General features: G+C 37.4%; 1 protein-coding gene across 16 annotated transcripts in view; it reads left to right on the top strand.

The window, feature by feature from the left end:
- SYNE1 (spectrin repeat containing nuclear envelope protein 1) overlaps positions 1-24,128 on the top strand; it is a 449,297-nt gene that overhangs the window by 215,747 nt on the left and 209,422 nt on the right. For 15 of the 16 annotated variants that reach the window (XM_049113743.1, XM_035708408.2, XM_049113741.1 and 12 more), the window contains 11 exons: positions 495-804; positions 2,334-2,498; positions 6,963-7,319; positions 11,613-11,749; positions 11,952-12,129; positions 12,601-12,783; positions 17,145-17,288; positions 17,619-17,774; positions 19,279-19,443; positions 20,907-21,079; positions 22,890-23,043. In XM_049113743.1, coding sequence (XP_048969700.1) covers positions 495-804; positions 2,334-2,498; positions 6,963-7,319; positions 11,613-11,749; positions 11,952-12,129; positions 12,601-12,783; positions 17,145-17,288; positions 17,619-17,774; positions 19,279-19,443; positions 20,907-21,079; positions 22,890-23,043 — 2,122 coding nt within the window. The remainder of the gene's footprint in view (positions 1-494; positions 805-2,333; positions 2,499-6,962; positions 7,320-11,612; positions 11,750-11,951; positions 12,130-12,600; positions 12,784-17,144; positions 17,289-17,618; positions 17,775-19,278; positions 19,444-20,906; positions 21,080-22,889; positions 23,044-24,128) is intronic. The other variant, XM_049113755.1, reaches the window with a different exon arrangement.

Here is a 24,128-nt window from a genome sequence, read left to right as displayed (position 1 = left end):
GCTTTTTTAGTTTTTGTTTTTTTTTAATTTTCTCTTTAAATTTTGAATTCTAGTTAATAAATAGTTATCAACTGATTTGAATATGGGGTAAACAGAGTCCAGGAAAATTAAGAATTGATATATATTAAAATGTAATTGGTGCCCCAGCAGTGATGTTTTAAAAACAAAACATATAACTTTGTTTATTTAGATCAATTAGCATTTGGAAGACAAACTTTAGATGCCTATATGACTATACCACCTTACTTCAAATTCGACATAGATAAAAAAAAAAAAAAAAAAAAAAAAAAAAAAAAAAAATTCGACATAGATTTTTTTCTTTGAAGAAACTGTTATGGGTCAGAGGAAGTCTTCCTCCCTGCACTTAAAATCAGAGTTTTCATCACAGAATAGCATTCAAGTCAAACAGCTTACATGTATGCAATGCCCTCATACTTGGTTTCAGTAGAGATGACAAGATAGCTTATTTTTGTAATATGTGACATTAATTCTAGCACTTTGGAGTCTGTGATTAGCAAATGGAACGACTATCTAGAATGGAGGAACCAGTTGGAGCAGTGGATGGAATCGGTGGATCAAAAAGTAGAGCATCCCTTGCAACTGCAGCCAGGTCTGAAGGAGAAGTTTTCCCTTCTGGATCACTTCCAGTCCATAGTATCTGAGGCAGAAGATCATGCTGGAGCCCTGCAGCACCTCACCTCAAAATCCAGGGAGCTTTACCAGAAGACAGAGAATGAATCTTTCAAGGAAACGGCTCAAGAGGAACTGAAAACACAGTTTAATGACATAATCACTGTTTCCAAGGTTAGTGTTTTATATTGAAGAAAAAAACCTTTAAGGTTCAGGAAAAGAATATATTACCACTTCAGGGCACCTTGGTGGCCCAGTCAGTTAAGCATCTGACTCTTGATTTTGTCTCAGGTCATGCTCTCATGGTTGTGAGATGAAGCCCCACTTTGGGCGTGGAGCCTGCTTGGGATTCTCTCTCTCCTTCTCTCTCTAAAAAAACAAAACAAAAACAAAACAAAAGCAGAACATACTACAGGTTGAGTTATAGGGACCTGGTTGCTCTTAAAGTATTAATACGTTTAGTGAACAGTTACTACATGAAGATCATATTTGCCTGTGGATGCTCATGAACCCTCCTCTTTTTGCAGTTTTAGGATTATTTTTTATTCTTTGTGTTTTATCCTTCTTCACTTAGGATGTTAGTCTGTTTCTTTTCTTTGTATGACTGAGCCATAAATGCCAGTATTTGTTGTTCTTTTTCTTTTATTGCAGTTTATATTTGTTGTATTAAATGCAAGTCTGTTTACCTCCCAGATTTCAATCATGTACAATGTATTTTGTGCATTTCTCATTGCAGTATAAACCACCTTTTCCTATCCTAATTCTCCACATATAGGTTCTTTCATGTAATACCAAGATTGTTTTTAGTTCTCTCTGCATGTTTATTTTCTCCATGATTTTTCTTTTTTGTACTTTGTGACAACATCTTTTTCTCAGTTTTCCTTTTGGGAACTATCTTTGTATTTTTAATGCATCATTTTCTTCAACATTTGTGTTAGTATATCTTAATTTTTACGTTGATAATGGTTAAGCCCTATGACTCTGGAGTCAAAAAGACCTAAATTTGAATTCTGGCTTTGACTCTCTTTAGGATGTCTGACTTTGGACATGTTACTTCTATAATGTCTGTAAGTGTCCTTTCCTACAGTATAGTGATAATAATAGTATATATATCACAGGGATGTTATGAGTAGTAAATGAGCAAATGCATTTAAAGTGCTGAGCATATTACTGTACATGTTATAATATCCTGTATTGTTGCCTGAATAATAAGAATAGTTATTATAATAATTATTACTCAATGGATTATTAGTGAGGGATATTAGTAAACCTTCATTCAGTATAGATTTTGTTCTAACCTAGACAAAAATAAATTTAAAGTCTTTAAATTTAGTCTTTCAGTCTAATTAAGATTTAATGTTTTCATGTTAAGATATAAACGGAAAGTTCAATAATAGGAATGAGGGATCCCTGGGTGGCGCAGCGGTTTGGCGCCTGCCTTTGGCCCAGGGCGCGATCCTGGAGACCCGGGATCGAATCCCACATCGGGCTCCCGGTGCATGGAGCCTGCTTCTCCCTCTGCCTATGTCTCTGCCTGTCTCTCTCTCTCTCTCTCTCTCTCTATGACTATCATAAATAAATAAAAATTAAAAAAAAACAATAGGAATGAAATCTTCTGAAATCCTTAAGAGACCTGTTGTTTTGTTGGATTTCATATTCTCAATAATGCCTGCTGTTATAGTAGCCTTTTCTTTGTCTACTAGGAAAAAATGAGGAAGGCGGAAGAGATTGTGAAGGACCATCTCATGTATTTAGATGCAGTCCAAGAATTCACAGATTGGCTCCATTCAGCAAAGGAGGAACTTCATCGGTGGTCAGATATGTCTGGAGACTCATCAGCCACCCAGAAGAAATTATCTAAAATCAAGGTCAGATATTATAACTTCATTGTTTCGTTGGTTCTTCAGTAAGATGTATCTGTGATGAAGATTCTGTAGATAAGATTTATTTTAAATGTTTCCTATTTTCTATTTGTCGATAGTTATTGCCTTGCGCCTCACAAATTATAAACATAAGTAAGGGGGAAATAATTCAAAACATTTACACCTGTGAGTAAAATGGAATATTGTCCGTGTATATATCCTTCCACATGCAATGTGCTTATGGCCATAGCCATAGTAGGGGAGACTATGAAATATATGCCAGCTTGATGGGCTGGCCGAACCAGGTACTATTTTCCAGCTCAGTAACTAAGTTTGTAACATAACTTAGTTAAATTATTTGAACAGTAACTTGGAAATGTTGTGCTAGATGTTTTATTCTGCTTTCCTACTCAACAGTACAACAACATAATGGAAGGCAGTGCTTTAAAGGACATTAAAATTATCGCCTAGTTTACTCCTCACAGGGAGAACTTTAAAAATAGAAATTCATGGGGATCCCTGGGTGGCTCAGCGGTTTCATGCCTGCCTTTGGCCCGGGGCACCAATCCTGGAGTCCCGGGATCGAATCCCGCGTTGGGCTCCCTGCATGGAGCCTGCTTCTCCCTCTGCCTGTGTCTTTGCCTCTCTCTCTCTCTCTCTCTATCATAAATAAATAAAAATAAATTAAAAAATAGAAATTCATGTATCTGAAGGAACTGGAACAAGTATATTTCTAGTTATTTGAATATTAAATTGCAATAATTCCCCCATTAGGTTGCAAGAACAGATTTTAACCTAAAAATTAAGCAATGATGAAATTCTAAATGATTTAGTTACTGACGAGGAAATGTTGGGAATGACTAGTATAATTGTGGTCAGGACTTTAAGATTCACATATGTTCTGATCCCTAGACATCAAGAATATAAAAGTCCTAAAAATACTAGTTGATGATAACAGTAATAACTACATTTTGAGAGGGTATTTTTAGGTGCTTAGAAAGTATTATTTAAATTTTACAATGACTGTGTAGGTTTTAAAGGAGATAATTGCATAAAGGATCTTTTGAAATTCTTATTTTCTGTGTGATTCTTTTTTTTTAGTTTTATCACTTTATTTATTTTTTTTATTTTATAATAAATTTATTTTTTGTTGGTGTTCAATTTACCAACATACAGAATAACACCCAGTGCTCATCCGTCAAGTGCCCCCCTCAGTGCCTGTCACCCATTCACCCCACCCCCGCCCTCCTCCCCTTCCACCACCCCTAGTTCGTTTCCCAGAGTTAGGAGTCTTTATGTTCTGTTTCCCTTTCTGATATTTCCCACACATTTCTTCTCCCTTCCCTTATATTCCCTTTCACTATTATTTATATTTCCCAAATGAATGAGAACATACAACGTTTGTCCTTCTCCAATTGACTTCCTTCACTCAGCATAATACCCTCCAGTTCCATCCACGTTGAAGCAAATGGTGGGTATTTGTCGTTTCTAATGGCTGAGTAATATTCCATTGTATACATAAACCACATCTTCTTTATCCATTCATCTTTCGATGGACACCGAGGCTCCTTCCACAGTTTGCCTATCGTGGCCATTGCTGCTATAAACATCGGGGTGCAGGTGTCCCGGCGTTTCATTGCATCTGAATTTTTGGGGTAAATTCCCAGCAGTGCAATTGCTGGGTCGTAGGGCAGGTCTATTTTTAACTCTTTGAGGAACCTCCACACAGTTTTCCAGAGTGGCTGCACCAGTTCACATTCCCACCAACAGTGTAAGAGGGTTCCCTTTTCTCTGCATCCTCTCCAACATTTGTGGTTTTCTGCCTTGTTAATTTTCCCCATTCTCACTGGTGTGAGGTGGCATATCATTGTGGTTTTGATTTGTATTTCCCTGATGGCAAGTGATGCAGAGTGTGTGATTCTTTAAAATATTTCTTTGATACATTTTTTCCTCACTGATATTTTATTCATCTGTCCATTTATCCATTTATTCAACCAGGGTTATTCATTCCCTCAAGGAGCCTGCTGTGTAGTTGGGAGCAATGATGCACAGGCTGATGTTTTAAAAAAAATACATTAAATGTAATAATAGCTCACTATACATTTAGAGTTTAGGCTCTACAGACCCCAATGCTGTATTCTGTGACTACTGGTTTTCTAGCTGTGTTGGGCAAGTCACTTGATGTCCTTGAGCTTCAACCTCTTCCTTGATAAATTAATAACAATAGTACCTGCCTCACCAAGCGGTTTTGAGGATTAAATTAGATCACACACACAAAACATTCAGCATTATGTTTGACACATGGAATACACTTAGTAAGAAAATTCAGTAGATTTGGTAAATGAGTGATTTAACTGTTATGGGGTGACAGTATAGGAGAAGCAAAGAGTGATGGTCTAGACTATATGCTCTTTTTTTGCAATACCTTGATAAAATACTTCCCAAAATATGGGAAATGATGGAGAAGTAGCTGGCAGGAAGAAACTGGAATTCAGGGAGGAGAAAGTGAAGTCCAGGTCAAATATTCCTGGAGGCTGATGAGGGGGTGAGGAGGGATCTTGGAGGAAATATAAATAATCACCTTCTCTATCTTTCAGTGTTGTCCCTCCCCACTCCCAAGAATAACCACCAAGAAGAGACAACTTCGAGCCAAATATGTGTGTGTATAAGGGTGTGTTATGCATATGAGATTTTTAAATAGTTAAATCCAAAACAAGAAAGTACAAATACAAGTCATTTCAAATACTTTAAAATGATGACATTCTTGGGATGTCTGAGTGGCTCAGTTGATTAAGCGTCTGTCTCTTGGTTTGGCTCAGATCATGATCTTATGGGTCGTGAGATCAAGCACCACATCAGGCTCCATGCTCAGCAGGAAGTCTGCTGGAGATTCTCTCTCTCTCTCTTTCTCTCTCTCTCTCTCTCCCTCCCTTCTCCCTTTGCCCCTTCCTCCACTCTTTCTAAAATAAATGAATAAAATCTTTTAAAAATTGATGACATTCTTATTCAAAATTTGGATGAGTAGAATTAGTGATTGCAGATATCGAAATGTCCCATTTTATGCCAAAGAAAACTAAGATAATGCAAAATAGAGAGTATTTTGGGAAACTGATTTTGACTATTGATACTCTCTAAACTCAAAATTTGAAATCAGTTGAAAGGCAAATTAGAAGTATTTAAATCCAATAATTAGACATAGCTCATTTAAAAAAAATCTATTATTTGTTTTCTTCCCCAAATCTCTACTTACTTTATACACTGATAAATAAGGCAGAGTATCCTGCCTTATTTTCCTGCTGCTGAGGAAAGAATGGGTATACAAATTAAATGCTAACTATGTGTCAGATTCAGGTGATTTCCCCTTGGACTATGGTATAAATACTTTTAAATGATCTATACTAAAATGTGGCTCTTATACATAATTTTGAGAAAGTATATTTATTTCAAGAGAATCTAATGAAATATGAACTATATTTGTAGGTTAGTTAACATAACATGCTTCATACTTAACATTCCTATTTTTTGTACACTTGTTAATTTGTAATTGATTTTCATCTTGAAATTTTTTCCCTAATAATCCTCTTTTCCTTCTATTTAATCCAGGACAGAAGTCATAATTTTGCATTAATACTATCTAAATCCTAACTTGAGCAATAGATATGTAAATATATAAAAACCCAGATGATGAATACAGTGAGACAAATTTCAGTAAAATAATCTCTTCTCAGAAAGAAATGTCACTACCTAATTTGTAATGCATATTTTAATTTTATCTTGTCCTTTAGAGTACTTGTGTGCTTTAAGCTAAAAGCTATACCTAAATTGTTAAATTTCTGGTAAGCTTCTTAAAAGTAAAAATAATAGCAATAAATAAGCCCAGTCTAAAAGTTACTTTGAACTTTTGACTAAGTAGGTCTCTGAATTATCCATTTTAGTTACTATAAAAATGTTTAAGGTACTGAAGTGTTTGGAATTGAGTGGGACTACTTCTTTGGTGATGATGTCGTGGCTTGATTCCTTGCAGCATAGAACTGACTTCAGCCACCATCTTCTGGAAGAAGATGAAATGGAGCAGAGACCGTGGGCAGGGCACAAGTCCTGGTCACTCATCTGTGAACATAGGGAGAAATACAGATTTGCATATTTATAGGAGAAACACAGTACAAGCAAATGTTTATATCACTATCAAAACAATTTCACATATTCAAACAATGCCTGACTTCAGGGTCCCTGTCTAGTCTGTTCCAGGATGTCACAGATTCCGCAGCTTATTTAGCCACAAATCTCAGCACTCATGATGATAACTCCACTATTCCAACTTAAGTGTGGGCGGATGAATTGATTCCGGTCCTTGTGGCACACTTGCTAAAACTTCCTAGCAGGACAGGGTCCCCCTCTGTACACATTTGTAAACTTGCAGCCCAAGTGACTCACAGCCTCCTTGGTTGCCATGACGATATTCCATTACAGGAGCTGATGGATTCCAGAGAGATTGGTGCAAGCCGCCTAAGCAGAGTGGAGTTGCTGGCTCCTACAGTGAAACAGAACACAAGTGCCAGTGGGTGTGAGCTCGTGGACACGGAGATGCAGGCCCTGCGCGCTGACTGGAAGCAGTGGGAAGACAGTGTAGTCCAAACGCAGACCAGCTTGGAGAACCTGGTTAGCCAGATGGCCCTTTCGGAGCAGGAGTTCTCGGGCCAGGTGGCTCAACTGGAGCAGGCCCTGGAGCAGTTCAGTGCCCTTCTGACAACTTGGGCTCAACAGTTAGCTCTCCTGGAAGGCAAGAACACGGATAAGGAGATAGTGGAATGCTGGCAGAAAGGACAAGTAAGTTGGCTTCCTGTCTTCTGTTGGTGGTTATGCTAACAATTTTGTTTGGTTCTCACTGTTGCTTTAAAAAAAAAAAAAATGCTTGCTAACTAAAAACATGCAACCTTTAGACTTAAAAGAAATAACTATTTACCTAACTAAATTTTCAAATCTAGCTTGTTTCCTTTTGCTCGTAAGTCAGACTACTGTAAAACTGAAGATGTAGGGGAGAAGGAGTTCGTTATTATTTACTGTAGGAAACATTTGTTAGTGCAGACATTTTACTTTCATTCTTATGGTGTAAGAGTCTGTAATATTGTATTCAGCCATTCAGCCTGAAAACTAGCCTGTGGGTAGAGGCATAAATAGACGGAGAGTCATAGCTGGTTTTCTGCCAGTGAATTATTTCCAACAATTAAATGATTGAACTTATAGCTTAAAAAGAAGCATTTGGTAATCACCTAAAACACAATTATTAGTTTTCACCCTGATTAGCTCTCCTAGAGGTGATTTTGACAGCTGTGCTGAATTAACCCGTCAGCCTAACCTCTGTGTCATGCTTTCGGGTTGCCTTCCAGACTTTTTTTTTTTTTTTAACTAATGGCAGCTCTTTCAGAACATGAATGTAACAAAGTGTAGAAAGGATAGTGAAGAAAGAGTAGAAGCTTGAAATCCTTTCTTTTACTGTTAAATGGTATCTTCAAAACACTGTTGTTACTTGCAGTTTTATAACACTCAGAACCATGGATGTCCTTAAAAGGAAGTTTCAGTGAAGTAAACTTCTGTTTCTATTTATGTTATAATCATTTCAAAATAGCTTCAGCCAATTAGAAAGTCATGTAGTATTTCCAACATTGTCTTGTTTTAAATCAAGTATTTCAAACAAATGTAGTATACCATGAAATAAAACTTTATTATGATCTCTTTAGGTTTATTTATAGTGTTTCTAGCTTATTGTTTTTTTCCGATACCTGACCTATCTTTTAGATGTAAACACTAGAATAAAGTGTAGAAAGCAATTTTGTAAAAAGGAGACAAGGAAGTCAGTAATTGTTCCATGTGGTATTATTCACTCTGATAAAAAAAAATCAGTTATAATTTTTAAATTCTGTTTCTCTTCCTTTTCCTATCATTACCATGAGTGACATTTTTAAAAAGAAAGATTTGGTGATATTTAAATTATATTACTATTCTGAACTACCATTAATTTTTGCATTAGGGATACTGCTAATGAAAATTATAAGTGAAACCTATAAAAAAATCCACATGATAATGCAAAAGTAAATGGGGGCTTTTAGCTTACTAGCAATTCAAAGATGATGGCTCTCTGCTTAGATCTACTTCCAAGTTTGGCTGCTCCAGAGCTCATGTTTTTGATGACAATAGTACGTTTCCCCCCAATGCTCATCTTTTCTCTTATTTTTATTGATAATATAAGAAAGAAATGGTAATTATGTGATGAGAGATAGAAGTGTTAGCTAATGCTGGGGGGTAATCATTTTGTAATATATGAGTGTATCAAATAAGCACACTGTATATATACCTTAATTTTTTTTAAGATTTTATTTATTTATTCATGAGAGACACACACAGAGAGAGGCAGAGACATAGGCGAGGATGTGGGACTTGACCCCGGGTCTCCAGGATCATGCCTTGACCCAAAGGCAGATGCTCAACCACTGAGCCACACAGGCATCCCAGCACACTGTAAACCTTAAACTTATCACAATGTTATATGTCAATTATATCTCAATAAAGCTGGTAAAAAATTTTTTTAAATGTTTAAATGGAGGTGATACTTCCATTACAATGAATACATAGGAAAAGTGTTATAAAATAATGAATTTGTTTGGATTCTTATAGCATTGTTTTGCTGTTACAGAGGGCTTATCATTGTTGACAATCATAAGTCATAAAGCTTCACAAGTATTTACTTTCTCTTTTGCAATTAAATGATAATACCCAAGAAATATTTCAAAATGTAAAAATGGGTCACCATCTATAAACTATATAAAGTCATGTTGCAAAAAATCTTGTTTGCTGTATTTGTAAAATTCATCTCTTAATATCCATTGGGTTATTAGTGTTTGAAATTTAGGCGATTTCTTAACTTAAAACCTAAGGGAAAAATGCATTCTAGGACTTAACTGAAACAGAAGTATATAACCTGATGTTTATATAATGAAAGACTCTATTAAAACACTTTAATTTGTAATGAAGTTATGGAAATTTATTTAGTGTAAAATTTTGATCTGAAGCTTTTTTCTTTTGATATCCTCTATTTTATAAGTGACTTATTTGAATCTCTGGTGGGTTTTTTGTTTTGTTTTTTACTTTTTTTGGTATGTGGTAAGTTTCTACAGCTTTTACTAAGCTCTTCCTTAAATAAAAGATACAATATGGATAAAATAGTAGCTACTAGTTTATTTAGCATTTGGAGTTTCAGAGAGAAGCTTTCTAGTTATTATGAATTTTGTAAATAAAAATATCTTAGGCTTCCCTAGTCCAGACACTAAGATAAATAATTTTAAAACCAAGAGAACACTATCCCTATCTCAGAATCCCAGTCTAGGTGGAAAGGCCAGTGAGTTCAAAGCCAATGGGGATGCTCCACTGTCATGAGCTGACGAGGTGCTGTGTGTCCTCAGGTGAGAAGCCCCCACCACGAGGTGGGAAGGAGGCAGCGTCTTGAAGTTTGTTACAAACTGACCAGATAGGTGAGGTGGAGGAACAGTCCCAGAATCCAAAATTAGTGGGGAACAAGAAAATACAGGAGAGAAAACTGGAGAACAGGACTCAAATTGAGAGGACATCGTGCCATTCCAGAAAGAAATGACAGATGTGTGAATGGAGACTGAGTAAGATGCAGAGGGAAAAAAGTCACTGAAAGAGAGCTAAGACTTAGAACAGACTGGACCTCGTTGTTTCTTGTTTCTTGGCAAGGCCAAAATGTAGCTTAGTTTTCCGATTTAGATCAGTGGGAGGACGGTGGAGCCATTTACTAGGATGAGGAATGCAACACAGACCTGGCTTGTTGAAAGGTGTGGTTTTCCTACAAATCTAGGCCATGTCTAGATAAAAATCTGAGAACACAAATAGTAACACCAACAGCCATCTGAGTAGTCACTCATCTTCTTGGCTCTCCTCAATTAATTTTTTTCTTTCTTTCTTTCTTTCTTTCTTTCTTTCTTTCTTTCTTTCTTTCTTTCTTTCTTCTTTAACTGTGGCAACACCATTATTTATACAATCCCACTTAAATATTTGCATGTCATTTACCTGCTGTTTTTACTAGTTAGGCATTTCTCAGTGTGCCAGGGATTCTGCTAAGTACTTGTGTGATCCCATTTGCTCCTTGTGACAATCCCATAAAAGCACCTTGTATAATTCAGGGGATCATGGCCTTGATTTTAGAGATGTACTTGACAGTCTTAAGACTTTATTATTTTTATTTTTATTTTTTAAAAAGATTTAATTTATTCATGAGAGAGAGAGAGAGAGAGAGAAAGGCAGAGACACAGGCAGAGGAAGAAGCAGGCTCTATGCAGGGAGCCCGATGTGGGACTCCGTCCCGGGTCTCCAGGATCACATCTTGGGCTGCAGGCGGCACTAAACTGCTGCGCCACCAGGGCTGCCCTCAAGACTTTATTTTGGATTAGATATTCACAGTAATGTGATTGTTCATGTGTCTTTCTCTTCTGTTAAAGTGAGTGCTCTTCAAGTATAGGATTCATATTTTCAGTCATTTTAGGGGGTCCTAGAATCCAGAAAAATGCTTGGCACATAGCAGGCATTTAGCAAATATTTGATGACTGTGTGAATAAAACTATGAAATGAATGAATTACTAGTTAAATCAGACATTTTTAGTGTGAAAGTTAACTGTATATACACGTAAAATCACTTGCTATGTATATTTTTAATCCAAAATCAGTATTACCTTGCTTTCAAATGATTTTTCTTTACCTTTCAACAATATACCTATCTTCCAATGGCCTAGTCAAACTATTATTAAGCAATTTAAGTTATTTTCTCTTTCCCTTTTCTGTCACACTTTATTTGACCACCTGATCATTTGATTACTTGGCAACATTTGGTACTGGAGTGCCTATCTTTGCCTAGAAAAAGATGCAAATAAGCCAAGGGCTATTTTTGCAGTGAGGAATCCTAAAAATAAGATGTATTTCTTTACTGAACTTATTATGTTGGTTCTTTCTATACTAATAATTTATAATATTATTTATGAATGTATAGTGTGAGGATATGGAAAATACCTAATTTAAATACTGCTTCTCTGTCTTGTTATTTCCTAATAGGAAATACTGGATGCCCTACAAAAAGCAGAGCCTAAAACAGAGGATCTTAAGTCTCAGCTAAATGAACTTTGTCGATTTTCCAGAGACCTGAGTACATACAGTGGAAAAGTTTCTAGCCTGATTAAAGAATATAATTGGTGAGCATGAACCTTACTGGTATTCAAAATATTTTTATACAAATAAGCAGCCAGAAGTTTGTTTATTTTAAGGTACAATAAGTTAGTCATTAACTACATTGCTTAATGTCACTGCATACTCTAGGAACTGTTGATTCTAACTTTATAAAAATCTATTTTATCATTTTTTCCTTCCCTTAAACATTTCAAATCATGGTTTTAGTCTTTGTTTGCAAGCATCCAAGGGCTGTCAGAATAGAGAACAGATTTTACAGCAACGATTTCGAAGAGCCTTCAAGGATTTCCAGCAGTGGTTGGTTAATGCAAAAATCACTACTGCCAAATGTTTTGATATACCTCAAAATATTAATGAAGTTTCAACAAATCTTCAGAAAATACAGGTAAGAATGCCAACAATTAATAATAGTGCTTAAGTGAATTAAAAAGGTGCCTCTAGATCTTTTTATAAGCATATTAAAGTCATGCTTAAGAAACTCGAATTTCAAATAAATCCTTGCTGGAAACAATTAATTGTGTTTGTGAAGAGAAACTAGTCCATTCACCCAAATGTGTGCTATTTTTATATACTTACAGGGATGTGGGGACTAATAAAGTTCCTTTGTATAATGTAAGCACTGTTCCTGGGCACCCTAGGCAGATTGTCTCATTTAATTTTCGCAATAAGCATATCAGGTGCATAAGATTATTATTCCCATGTATAGAGAGGGTAAAAGAGTCTTAATGATTGAATATATGAAATGAAAAATGGTTTATTTCTTCTCTTTGAGTGTATCAAGAAAGAAGTAGAAAATCAATGTATTTTAAAGCATAGAGCATTTTATCATGCCTAATCTTAGCATTTTTCTTTGTAGGAATTTTTGTCAGAAAGTGAAAACGGACAGCACAAGCTAAACATGATGCTGTCCAAAGGAGAACTTTTGAGTACTCTGTTGACCAAAGAGAAAGCTGATGGCATCCAGGCCAAAGTTGTAACTGCAAAAGAAGATTGGAAAAATTTTCATTCAAATCTCCACCAGAAGGAATCTGCCCTAGAGGTATAATATAGCCAAGCACAAGGACATGTCCTCAGTAGTTTGTTGCTGTAGTCGTTGTCAGTTAAAAACCACACTTTCATTTATATCCAAATATGGTTGCCAATGATTTTGGTATTCCTCTCTGAATATTAATGGATAACTGGGTAACCATAAGAAACAGCTCAATATTAGAAGTATGGGCCTCACTGAGGAATTTGATAGCTTCTTGCCTGGTAGGGGCTATTATCATAGTCTTTCATTGTCCCACCAGAAATAATAGGTTTTTACTTTTAAACAATATCACTCAATCATTCATTTGAAATCCCTCAAGTTTGGAAGCTGTTCTGAGAGAATGAACAGAAATATCCATGTAAGACTACAAAATGCTATTGATGACAAAGTATTTTATAACTAATGCAAATGTCAAGTAATAGGTTTTAGGAGTTAAGTATGCAAAGAGCCAATGATTATGCAAAATTCTTTTATCCAGAGACAACATAAGTTGAATTTATTATAATCATAATTACTGCCACAATGCAAGTGTTTTTTTCTTGTGAGATTACTTGTTTTGTGCATCAACTGAGAGGAATATTTAGAGGCATGGAGAGTAATTTTTTCCCTTTTAAACAACATTTCCTGGCAGAATAGATCCTTTATTTGATTATGATAATAACTAATTGGAATGGAAAAAATAATAATAGAGGATTAATATCTTGAAAGAGAAAATGTGTGTTCCCTCAATTCTTCCCTAGACCAAGACTATTGTAATTCTTCTCTGTAATGGTGGCTACTCCTGCGTAGTAGGCATCTTCCACTTAATAGAGAGTGATAACCATTGTGCAGTGCCTAGAAATTTATTCAAAACCTTACAGAGATCATTAGTGTAATGTGGCCTGAGCTCTGAAGCATTTATTGTTGAAGGTAGTACATCTGGCATTGATTGCATGGTTACCTAGTTCAAGAGATGTCCAAGAGTAGATGAGTAGGTGAGGAATAACCTGCCTTTCTGTCTTCTTTATCATCTTTCCCTTTTTCCTCCCTCTCTCTTTCCTTGTATCCCTCCCTTCTTCCCTTCCTCCCTTTCCTCTTTCCTTTATTTCTATTAGGAAAAAAACAGAAAACAATATGTGTCAGCCACTATGTTAGGAATACAAAAGGGTTAGTCTCTTCTCTTTCCTCAGGGAATTTACTTTCTAGACCGAGAAATAGTACATAAAGAGATGATTGCAATATAATCTAGCTACATCCAGGAAATGGTAGTCATTCAAAGAAGGAAACAACTAACTCCACTTGTAGAAATCAAGGAAAGTTACCAGAAAGGTGACATTTAAACTGAACCTTGAAGGCTAAACATTCTTTGAATCTGCCAAGGCTGACCTGCTTTCAGGTAGAAGGAACTGAATGTGCAGGGCCAGAGTGTCATGAGTGTCAGCAATGGGGGACTTTAAGAAGTTTGACATCCATGTGGGGTTTTGTGGGATGAACAACAGAGATAAGATTGAAAATGAATATTAGGGCAAGATAGGAAATGTTTTGTGTACTAAGCAATTTGATCTTGACTCTTACCAGGTTTTTTTTTTATCTGAACCCCTAAATAGCATTTATGTTCTCAATTTTTCCAAGGATGTAACATAACCCAGAGACAATGATGAGTAAGAGAAAGGTTAATTTATTACAGAGAATGGATGTTTTAGGACACTTGGGCTTCGTTTTTTCTTAAAATTCTAGTTGAAAAGGCTGAGTAAGGAACCTACTGGTTTTCAAGTTGGAGATAAATGTGTCAACTCTGACCACAGTGTAGACAAGAATGGGGAAGCTGCAGGACCAGAAAAAATTTCTCATAATGGTCCAAATGAGGAAAATGAGGGAATTAAGGAAATAATAATGGATAGAGAATGATCTCTAAGGTAAAACACCACAGGATTTGGTAGCTAACTCAGTGAGAACTCAGTGAGAGGCATGAGGAAAAAGGAGAAGTGAAGTATAAGTCTAGTTTTTAGTTTGGAAGATGACATGAATGGTAATGCCATTATCCTACACATGAATATAGTAGAAAACGTAGTTTTAGAGGGGATAGAAAAATTAATTCAATATAATATATGTTCAATTAGATGGGCCTGAAAGATACTCAGCAGGTATTGCCAGGAAAGTAGCAGTGACCATAAGTACAGAGTCCAACAGAGAGAATAAAGCTACAATAACAATGACAGTGAGCATTTACCAGTGCCAGCGCCAGTGCAAGCACTGAGCATGCATCAATGACCATAACCATTCTCTAAGGTAGGAACTCTCTTATTTAGGTTTTGTGGATGAGGAAATTAAGGCAAAAGGTGATTTAAATAATCTGCCAAATTCTTACTGCTAGTAAGTGATGAAGACAGGTTCAAACTTAGGCACTCTGACTTAAAGTGTTACATAAATACAGTTATATAAATGTGGGATTTTAAGATTTTTAGATGTGGGATTTTAAGATTTTTAGATGGCCATTGAGACCTTGGGAGAAATAATTGGAAACGTGCAGAAAGAACATTTAATGGGAAGTCTCCACAGCCCCATAGAAAAGAAGTGTATGAGAAATGTTAGGAGTTGTTTGACTTAGTATCAAGCTCTTATTCCTGTTCCTCAGGCCCCCTGCTCACAGCCTGTGACTTCACTCCTTACCTAAGGAACCCAGCCATCTTGCATTAGATCTCTAATGCTCTGCTTCTTAGCTCCATTTTTTTGTAGAACTAAATTCCTAATAACATGGTCTCCAGTTTGTCCTTTAGTGGTCCCGTGAGACTTCAGTAATAGAAGGATGGAAACACCTTGAATTTATTAATTTATTTAATTGTTCAATAGATATTTGTTGAGCATCTTCCATTTGCCAAGGACTATTCTAAGCTCTTGGGATATAGCAAATAATAAAACAGAATAGAACTCTTGTCCTCATGAAGCTTAAGTTTTTGTAGAATGCTCTAGGGATTATCCTGGTATCTTGCATTTGTGAAGCACTCTTAGTTTTCCAAAGCATTCCTACAGCTGCATGTCTCCCTAAGAGGTGACCACGGCAGGTATGACTCTCCCACATTGTAGACAATCCAGCTCAGATGCCAGCAGAATCTGGAGCATTCTCCCACAGTCTCCTGCAGCCCTTGCCACTTAAATTTTTCAGCTAACCTTTATGGATTTGTTCTTTGACAGTACTACCTAAAGTTCTGATTTAAATTTAAGTTTAAAAGCCTTTAGTATGTTCACATGATAGCATAACTTTCAAACTCACTTCAATATAGCATTCTTATAAGTAATAGAGGATATAAACACCTTTGCAAAAGTTAAATGGTGCTGTATACAACTTTATCAAATACATTTTACAGCTATTAATACCTACAAAGTATCTATGAAAGCAGTCACAGCTTCTTATGTAATAAACACAGAACACTATGAGGTATTTTTTGGTATCTTTATTAATTAGAATAAACAAATTATTTATTAAAAACATAATTAGCATATAAACTTTATGCTATTTCTTATCCCATGATTAATCAAAGTTGACAAAATGTATGTTAGTATTTATTGATATTTGTACAGGGTACCAGTGGTGTGTCCCAGGCCCTCTCCTTGCAGAGCTTGTAAGCTAGTTGTGGAGATAAGACATGCTGGCATGAGATGAAAACTCACAATCTAACCCAGTCTGTGATAAAGTATAGTGACTGATATTAACAAGTGTGATAGAAGTTGAGAAGTGGGTGTGAACTCTGTTGTAGGCTGCATAATGAGGCAAAAACTCCTTTTTGAAAAAACTTGTGCCTAAAATCTCTAAAAGGATATTAAAAAATTCCGTAGGGGCTACAGTGAAAGATAGAATGTTCTATGTGTTGGGAACAAGGAAAGAGGGCAAAAGGGTGAGGAGGCCAGACTGCCATTGGCTTTCAATGCCAAGTGAAGGATTTTGGACTTGCTATTAAAATCTGTTTTTGGGACACCTGGGTGGCTCAGTGGTTGAGCATCTGCCTTCGGCTCAGAGCATGATCATGGAGTCCTGGGATCCCACATCAGGCTCCCTGCATGGAGCCTGCTTCTCCCTCTGCCTGTGTCTCTGCCTCTCTCTCTCTCTCTCTCTCTGTGACTATCATACATTAAAAAAATATATTTTTTATTTATTTATTCATGAGAGACACAGAGAGAGAGAGAGAGGCAGAGACACAGGCAGAGGGAGAAGCAGGCTCCATGCACCGGGAGCCCGACGTGGGATTCGATCCCATGTCTCCAGGATCGCGCCCTGGGCCAAAGGCAGGCGCCAAACTGCTGCGCCACCCAGGGATCCCAATAAATAAAATCTTAAAAAAATAAAATAAAAATAAAATCTGTTTTTATCCCTAACGTGATTTAAAACCTCATAGAATCTAAAGATCCAAATGAAGGACTTTGAAGTAAGTGCTGAGCCCGTCCAGGACTGGCTGAGTAAAACTGAGAAGTTGGTGCAGGAAAGCAGCAATCGCCTGTATGATCTGCCCGCAAAGAGGAGGGAACAGCAGAAGCTCCAGGTAAGAGGACCCCCACCCTTCTAGCCACATCTTTACCCCTGTGCTCTGCACACCTTGCATTCAGGTGGACCCTGGTTAGGTTATGCTGTCTGGAGATGGAGCGTACCCCTTCCCAATTTCTGACACATTCTGTGTTTCCTGGCTTTCCTTTAAGGTGCAGTCTGTTTCTGTAGTCTGTAGTCCTGTAGTCTATACGGTGCGTGGAAATAACAAAGCCTTCAAGGCACACCCCTTGCTCACCATGTTTATTTCCGTGTCCTTTGGGCCAAAGCTTCGTCCGTGATGTGCTTTCCCCCAGCCTCTTAATAGTAACTTGCTTGTGCTTTTCAGTCTGTCCTTGAGGAAATAAACTGCTACGAGCCTCAGCTCAACAGGCTAAGAGAGAAAGCTCAGCAGCTGTGGGAAGGACAAGCTGCCAGCAAGAGCTTTATGCACAGAGTGTCGCAGCTGTCTTCTCAGTATCTAGCTCTAAGCAATTTAACGAAGGTAACGCCCGCCATGTCCTTGCTGTGTGTGCATGTGGTCCTGAAGCCACAGATCTGGAGCCTCAGTAGGGTTGTGCGAGGTTGTGTGCTGGCTCGGGATAAGGCATGTCAAGTGTCCTTCCTGGCCTTCCAGTCTTTGTCAAGCATTTGTGCCATGTCACCTTTGTGTGCATGTCTGAAAAGAGGCAAGAGAGGTTTCAAAGGCTGAAGAGACCCAATCTCTGTTGTTGCACAAAATATTCTCCTCAATACTGAAATGAGATGTTCTCTAGGGCTTTTACCTTGAAGACTCGAAGTGTAAACATAAGGCAAAGTTCAGAGTTGGGGTCTAAACAATCTCAGATTAAATTAGTTTAGAAAAGCATGAATTCAGAGCAGTTTAAATTTAATGGATTTAACATGATGAGTTTGTGATAATTTTTTTAATTATAGTTGTCAAGGATGTGTTGATGGAGAGTTTCATTCCGTATTCTAGAGCAGAGCTCAGAATCGGCAATGACTCACATAACTGATTAAATATCTTTTCTAATAGTTAGAAAAAAAGTAAATGGGATACCATCATGAACTAATTTAGAATATTCAGCAGGTATTATTCAGGCTCATCTTGAACTTCATCGGGCAGGTCTACCTTGAGCTTCATGTGGCTTGTAACATTTGTTCCCTGTATTTTTCTTTTGCATTTCAGATCTTAGAATATAGGGAACCTACCGTAATATGGCTTCACCTATTTTAGTGTGGACTTACTTCAAGGTCTGCTAATTTGGGTCCTCAATAAAGCATCATTGAGACAGTTACACTAGTATAGATCTTACAGTTAATAGTTTGTTTCATCCAGTTTTTTTCTATGAATAAGTTCCTTCTCTTTTGTCCTTAGAAAACCTGGGATATATCTGAAATTAGAATGAATTAAGGACTTCTTTCTAGTCCTTTGTATTTATTTAGATATCCAAAATCAATAGATATTTGAATGCTTTAAGAACTGTAAACATAGTCTTTATAAAATCTTCACTGTGTCAAAAATAGCCTCTAATTAATAAATAAAATCATATCTATGGTCCCAGTTTTAAAAATTTAGGATTACTACAAAATCTCAGATAGTTACCTTTTAGAACTGGCCACAAGGTAGGCCATATAGGTCCATAGTATCAGTTGAGCCAAATGTGGTATGGGAAAGGTAGAAACTATTCTTATTCATCTCCCACGTAAAGAATTAGGAAAAAGGTTTGCTCATTCCAAAAAAAAAAAAAAAAAATCACAATTGTCATAAAGAAGATTAGTGGGGGCAATAAATTATAATTGTAATCATTCTGCTTTTGACCCAGTTATTCTAATTACAAAGATACTTCCCACATCTCAGATCAATACAGACTTGCATCGTATTTGTGCAGCACAGGAATTTATGCCTGATTGTAGTTATTTGAAACTATTGGTTAGCTTTACAATTTGAGCATCTGTAGGCTGTAAAGTAGTATGGACAGCTGGAAAACGATTTCTGTCATTTCCAGGAGAAAGTGTCAAGATTGGATAGAATTGTTGCAGAACACAATCAGTTCTCCCTGGGGATTAAAGAGCTCCAAGACTGGCTGACAGATGCAGTTCACATGCTGGACTCTTACTGCCACCCAACATCCGACAAAAGTGTGCTGGACAGCAGGATGCTCAAGCTTGAGGTATGCATTTTTAGAGGAAAGTCTCTAATTTACAGAATTGTTTTTCTCAAAATTTCTCAAGTCTCTGTCTGGTGTGATTATGTCACACTCTCTCTACAACAAATCCAAGAATGCTCTATGAGTGTGATCCTATTTGCAGAGGGCGGCTTTGACTGGACATCCCTGAATCATTTGACCCCAGATATGTCCACTCACAAATACTTGACAAAAATTAAACTAAAATTGCAATCAAATGTAGTTACTTGTTTGATACAGTTAAGAGATGTGTTTCTAATTACATCATAGACACATTTATTCTTAGAAAATATTTTGATGAAACTTTTTTTAGAGCAAGACATTTCCCATCTTGGTCAACTTGCTTGTCTGCCTGTACCCTTCAGTCAATTCTTCTCCCATCCCAGCATATTAGTTCTTTTTCGCATTTGTGATAAAATAACTGTTCTGCAGTCATTCACCTGATGTTCGTATTATAGGAGACTGGCACCCTGTCTTGATTTCAAGGACTCAAAAATGAATAACATGGTCATTGTCCTCCAGGATTTCATTGTCTGAAGCTGGAGGCTGACACAGACAAGTCAGTAAAAAACAGGAGTATGCTTGCAGTGCTACAGACACATGAAAGAGTGGGATGTGTGGGAGGGACCTGGTCCAGATTCAGAGGAGCTTTCTCAGGAAGTCTCCTACCCAGGCTATGATTTGAGAATGGTACCAGCAGAAGCAAAAGCCAAAGAAAACAAATAGCATGGCGTGGGAGAAATTGCTAGTAGTTTCTTCTTGTCGAAGCGCTAAGTGATGGCAACGAGGGGCTGATGCTGAATCTGTAGAGGTTGGGAGGGTCCAGATTAGGGAGGGGAATGAAACTTTGCCTTTTAAGTGATAATGCCAATTTTATAACTTTGAATTCAAATTCCCTTCTTATATAGAAAAAGAAGAGTGCCTGTGAAGATCTCAAGATATATAAATTAACATTTAATATCAATAGGCTTGTTGTACTAGAGACCTTAACATAAAGCTCTTCATCCTGTGACCTTTGAAAATCTATGAATTCTACTGTACTCTATTTTTCTCTATTGAAAACCAGTTGCTGTGATGAGCACTGGGTATTATATGCAAATGATGAATCACTAAATTTTACCCCTGAAACAAATTTTAAAAATTGATAAACACACCAAAAAACAAAGCAAAAGAAAACCAACAAAATAAAATTTCAGTGGAAAGAAGGGATTATTCAGAGAAGAATTGAGACCTAAAAAGCAAGACCCCTTGGAGACCAGCAGGTGACTGTGGATTGGTTATTGACTCTCGCCAGCAAGTGATTCTCCCATCTGCCACCCAGTGAGCCTAAGAGATTCATGGCTCACCTGCAATTGTATCATTCTACTGTCTTCAGGAGCTCTGAAACATTTAAAGCCAGAAATGCTAAAGATGCAAATGACAAAGGACTTCTGATTTTGTTTTCATAGGCTCTATTATCAGTGAAACAGGAAAAAGAGATCCAGATGAAAATGATAGTGACCAGAGGGGAATCTGTCCTGCAGAATACCTCTCCAGAAGGCATTCCTGCTATTCAGCAGCAGCTGCAGAGTGTGAAGGATATGTGGGCTTCCCTTTTGTCTGCAGCAATTCGGTGTAAAAGGTAAGTGAACTGAAGCCAACTCCTGCCAAGCCATTACCAAAAGATCAATATTACAGCATGGTAACAGACTATTCCTGGAGTTTCCTTCCTTTCCTTTCCTTTCCTTTCCTTTCCTTTCCTTTCCTTTCCTTTCCTTTCCTTTCCTTTCCTTTCCTTTCCTTTCCTTTCCTTTCCTTTCCTTTCCTTTCCTTTCCTTTCCTTTCCTTTCCTTCCTTTCCTTTCCTTTCCTTTCCTTTCCTTTCCTTTCCTTTCCTTTCCTTTCCTTTCCTTTCCTTTCCTTTCCTTCCTTTCCTTTCCTTTCCTTTCCTTTCCTTTCCTTTCCTTTCCTTTCCTTTCCTTTCCTTTCCTTTCCTTTCCTTTCCTTTCCTTTCCTTTCCTTTCCTTTCCTTTCCTTTCCTTTCCTTTCCTTTCCTTTCCTTTCCTTTCCTTTCTTTCTTTCTTTCTTTCTTTCTTTCTTTCTTTCTTCTTCCTTCCTTCCTTCCTTTCCTTTCCTTTCCTTTCCTTTCCTTCTTTCCTTTCCTTCTTTCCTTTCCTTTCCTTTCCTTTCCTTTCCTTTCCTTTCCTTTACCTTTTCCTTTCTTCTTATTAGAACAGAAGAAACTTATAGGTACACTCTTGCATTTAGGTTGGCCTGCCATACCATGCCTATGTTTTAATATAACTACATGGTTTGTTACATGTGTTCATTGCTTAAAAAGTCACAAGATAAATAAGGGTTTCATCATCTAAAGATATATTATTTAAACCAAGTATTTACTTGGGATTTCCTAGGGAAATACCAGTAGGTGACAGGGGAGACAGATGAGGAAGGAAAGGCAGGTGATAGAGGGAACGTTCTCAAGCAGGTTACCCCAGCAGACAGTTGAAACATCATTGAGCCGGGCAGTGCTGGGAAACAGTGTAGAACACGTGTCTCAGAATTATGCACCGAGGACAGGAGGACTAGAATGTTTGTAAACAGATTCCCATGAGTCTCCCATGAGGAAGGCAGTTGAGGGCTGCTCTCGAGAAGGGCATATAATCCCTGGCACTTCTCACCTGCATTGCACTCAAGCTGAGCAGGCCCTGGGGACCAGAGAATGCTCTCAGGTCAGGAGGGCAGAGAGCTGGCAATCAGAAGTCCAGCTGACAGTGTGCTGCAGTGGTACGGTTGGAGGGTAAATAGGGGTGGAGAGTGTCTGCTGCAAAACAACCCAAAGCATGGTAGTTAAATTAGGCACAGATGATTAATGGAGTAGAAAACATAACATCCATAGTGAGAGGAGGGCTTAATTTATCTGGAAGAGAAGTAATCAGGTTAGACCAGAAAACGTTACCCTATTTTTCCATCATGATTTTCTGACTTTTAAATCTCATGCAAGATAGTTACTGTACTTATTCTTACTTCTTCCTTCCTTCTCTTATTAATTCATTTTTTTCTCTCCTCTGGATGTCCTGCTCAACTTGATGGAGTTAAGTACTGATTCTCTTCCTGCATAGGGTCTTGGCTCCAGAAAAGCCTCATAGAGAGGATCTCTCCCAATTTTGCCCTCAAGTCTCTCCCAGGGTCTTGTGTGACCTGCTTATTGATTCTAAGTTTTATGTCCAGTCCCACTACTCCACTCATCGGCCTGGACTTCATGGTCCCTTGCTTCCTGAGGTTAGACTTGTCAAGGACCCAGACTCAGGTGTGATAAGTCCTGTCCATTGAGCCCACCCCAGCTGGCCTTTGTCCTGATCTGTTGGTGGAGTGGACAGAGCAGGTGCATAATAAAGATGGGACTTACATGGCTTCTCAATGTAGATTATTGTCCTTTCGCATACCTTACAGTCAACTCGAAGGAGCTCTTTCTAAGTGGACAAGTTATCAGGATGATGTTCGACAGTTTTCCGGTTGGATGGACAGTATGGAAGCCAGCCTAAATGAATCTGAAAGGCAGTATGCTGAACTGCGGGAGAAAACAAGCGCTCTGGGAAAAGCCAAGGTGGGAGCCGGATTTCAGATTCCGTTTGCCCTCTGGCAGACTTCTTCAAAATGCCTTAGTTACATATAAATATGACTACCTGTATGCTAGGGTTGTGCACGTAGGTAAAGTGTGTTTGGGGCTTTTACTATAATATCTAATGGCTTCTTAATCTTTTGTTTGTGACTATTTTATTTGTGAGTGAAAATTTTCTCTTCAAAAAAAAATTTTCTCTTACAAGGAAACTTTATAGATTCATATTCATTTAAATTCATCATGTACATTTAAAATTTGACAACTTGTAATATCTTTTAATATCTTCAGCCTACTCATCATTAAGAAGTAAAAATGCTTTCTTTTTATCACATCTTTTGTACTTCTACTTTTGTACATTTCCATAATGCTTATATTAGTATAGTGCTACATATATTTTTTAAATAAGTAGCCAGCTAAGTAGTTAGCCTACTAGATATTGGGGATATAGTCTTAAATCTTTTTATTAATAATAGTATTCAAACATAAAATCAAATAAACCTTTGATTTATATCCTTACTCGAGGGTGTATTTATTGGATGACCTCAACCTTTATCACGTTCTAATCAGTACTTATTACTTCTACCCCCTAAAGCCTTCAAATTCTGTTATTCTCCATCTCAGTTCATTTGTATCATCTCAGGCTGAATATCCTAAATTGGAAAGTTCATTATCCCCAGATCCTTCTTTCTTATCCCCACTTTGAATTAGGCATTAGGTCCTGCTGGTTTTATCTCAGAAATGTCTCTTGACTATAATCCATCTTCCTTTTCCTAAATTGCAACAGGCTCCTACCTCCTCATTTTGTCTCTTGTCTCTCCACCTATGGTTATCTTCATATGAAGGCGAATGTCTCACTTTCCTGCCTATGGGTGCCATTGTCCATGGCACCCAACCAGTTTTCTTTATCTAGTTTATAAGAATTTAACACTCTCCTTTGTCACCCTCTTTCCTTCACTCTCATACCCTTTCTTCCCATGCTTCAGCCTTACTGTATTTCTCACTATTTCCTGAAAATGGCACTTTAGATGGAACAGAGATTCCATGCCTCTGCTGTAATGATCTAGCTCTAC

Source organism: Canis lupus, chromosome 1 (assembly GCF_003254725.2).
Source record: "Canis lupus dingo isolate Sandy chromosome 1, ASM325472v2, whole genome shotgun sequence".
Classification (NCBI taxonomy): domain Eukaryota; kingdom Metazoa; phylum Chordata; class Mammalia; order Carnivora; family Canidae; genus Canis; species Canis lupus.
This window is presented reverse-complemented; position numbering and strand designations above follow the sequence as displayed.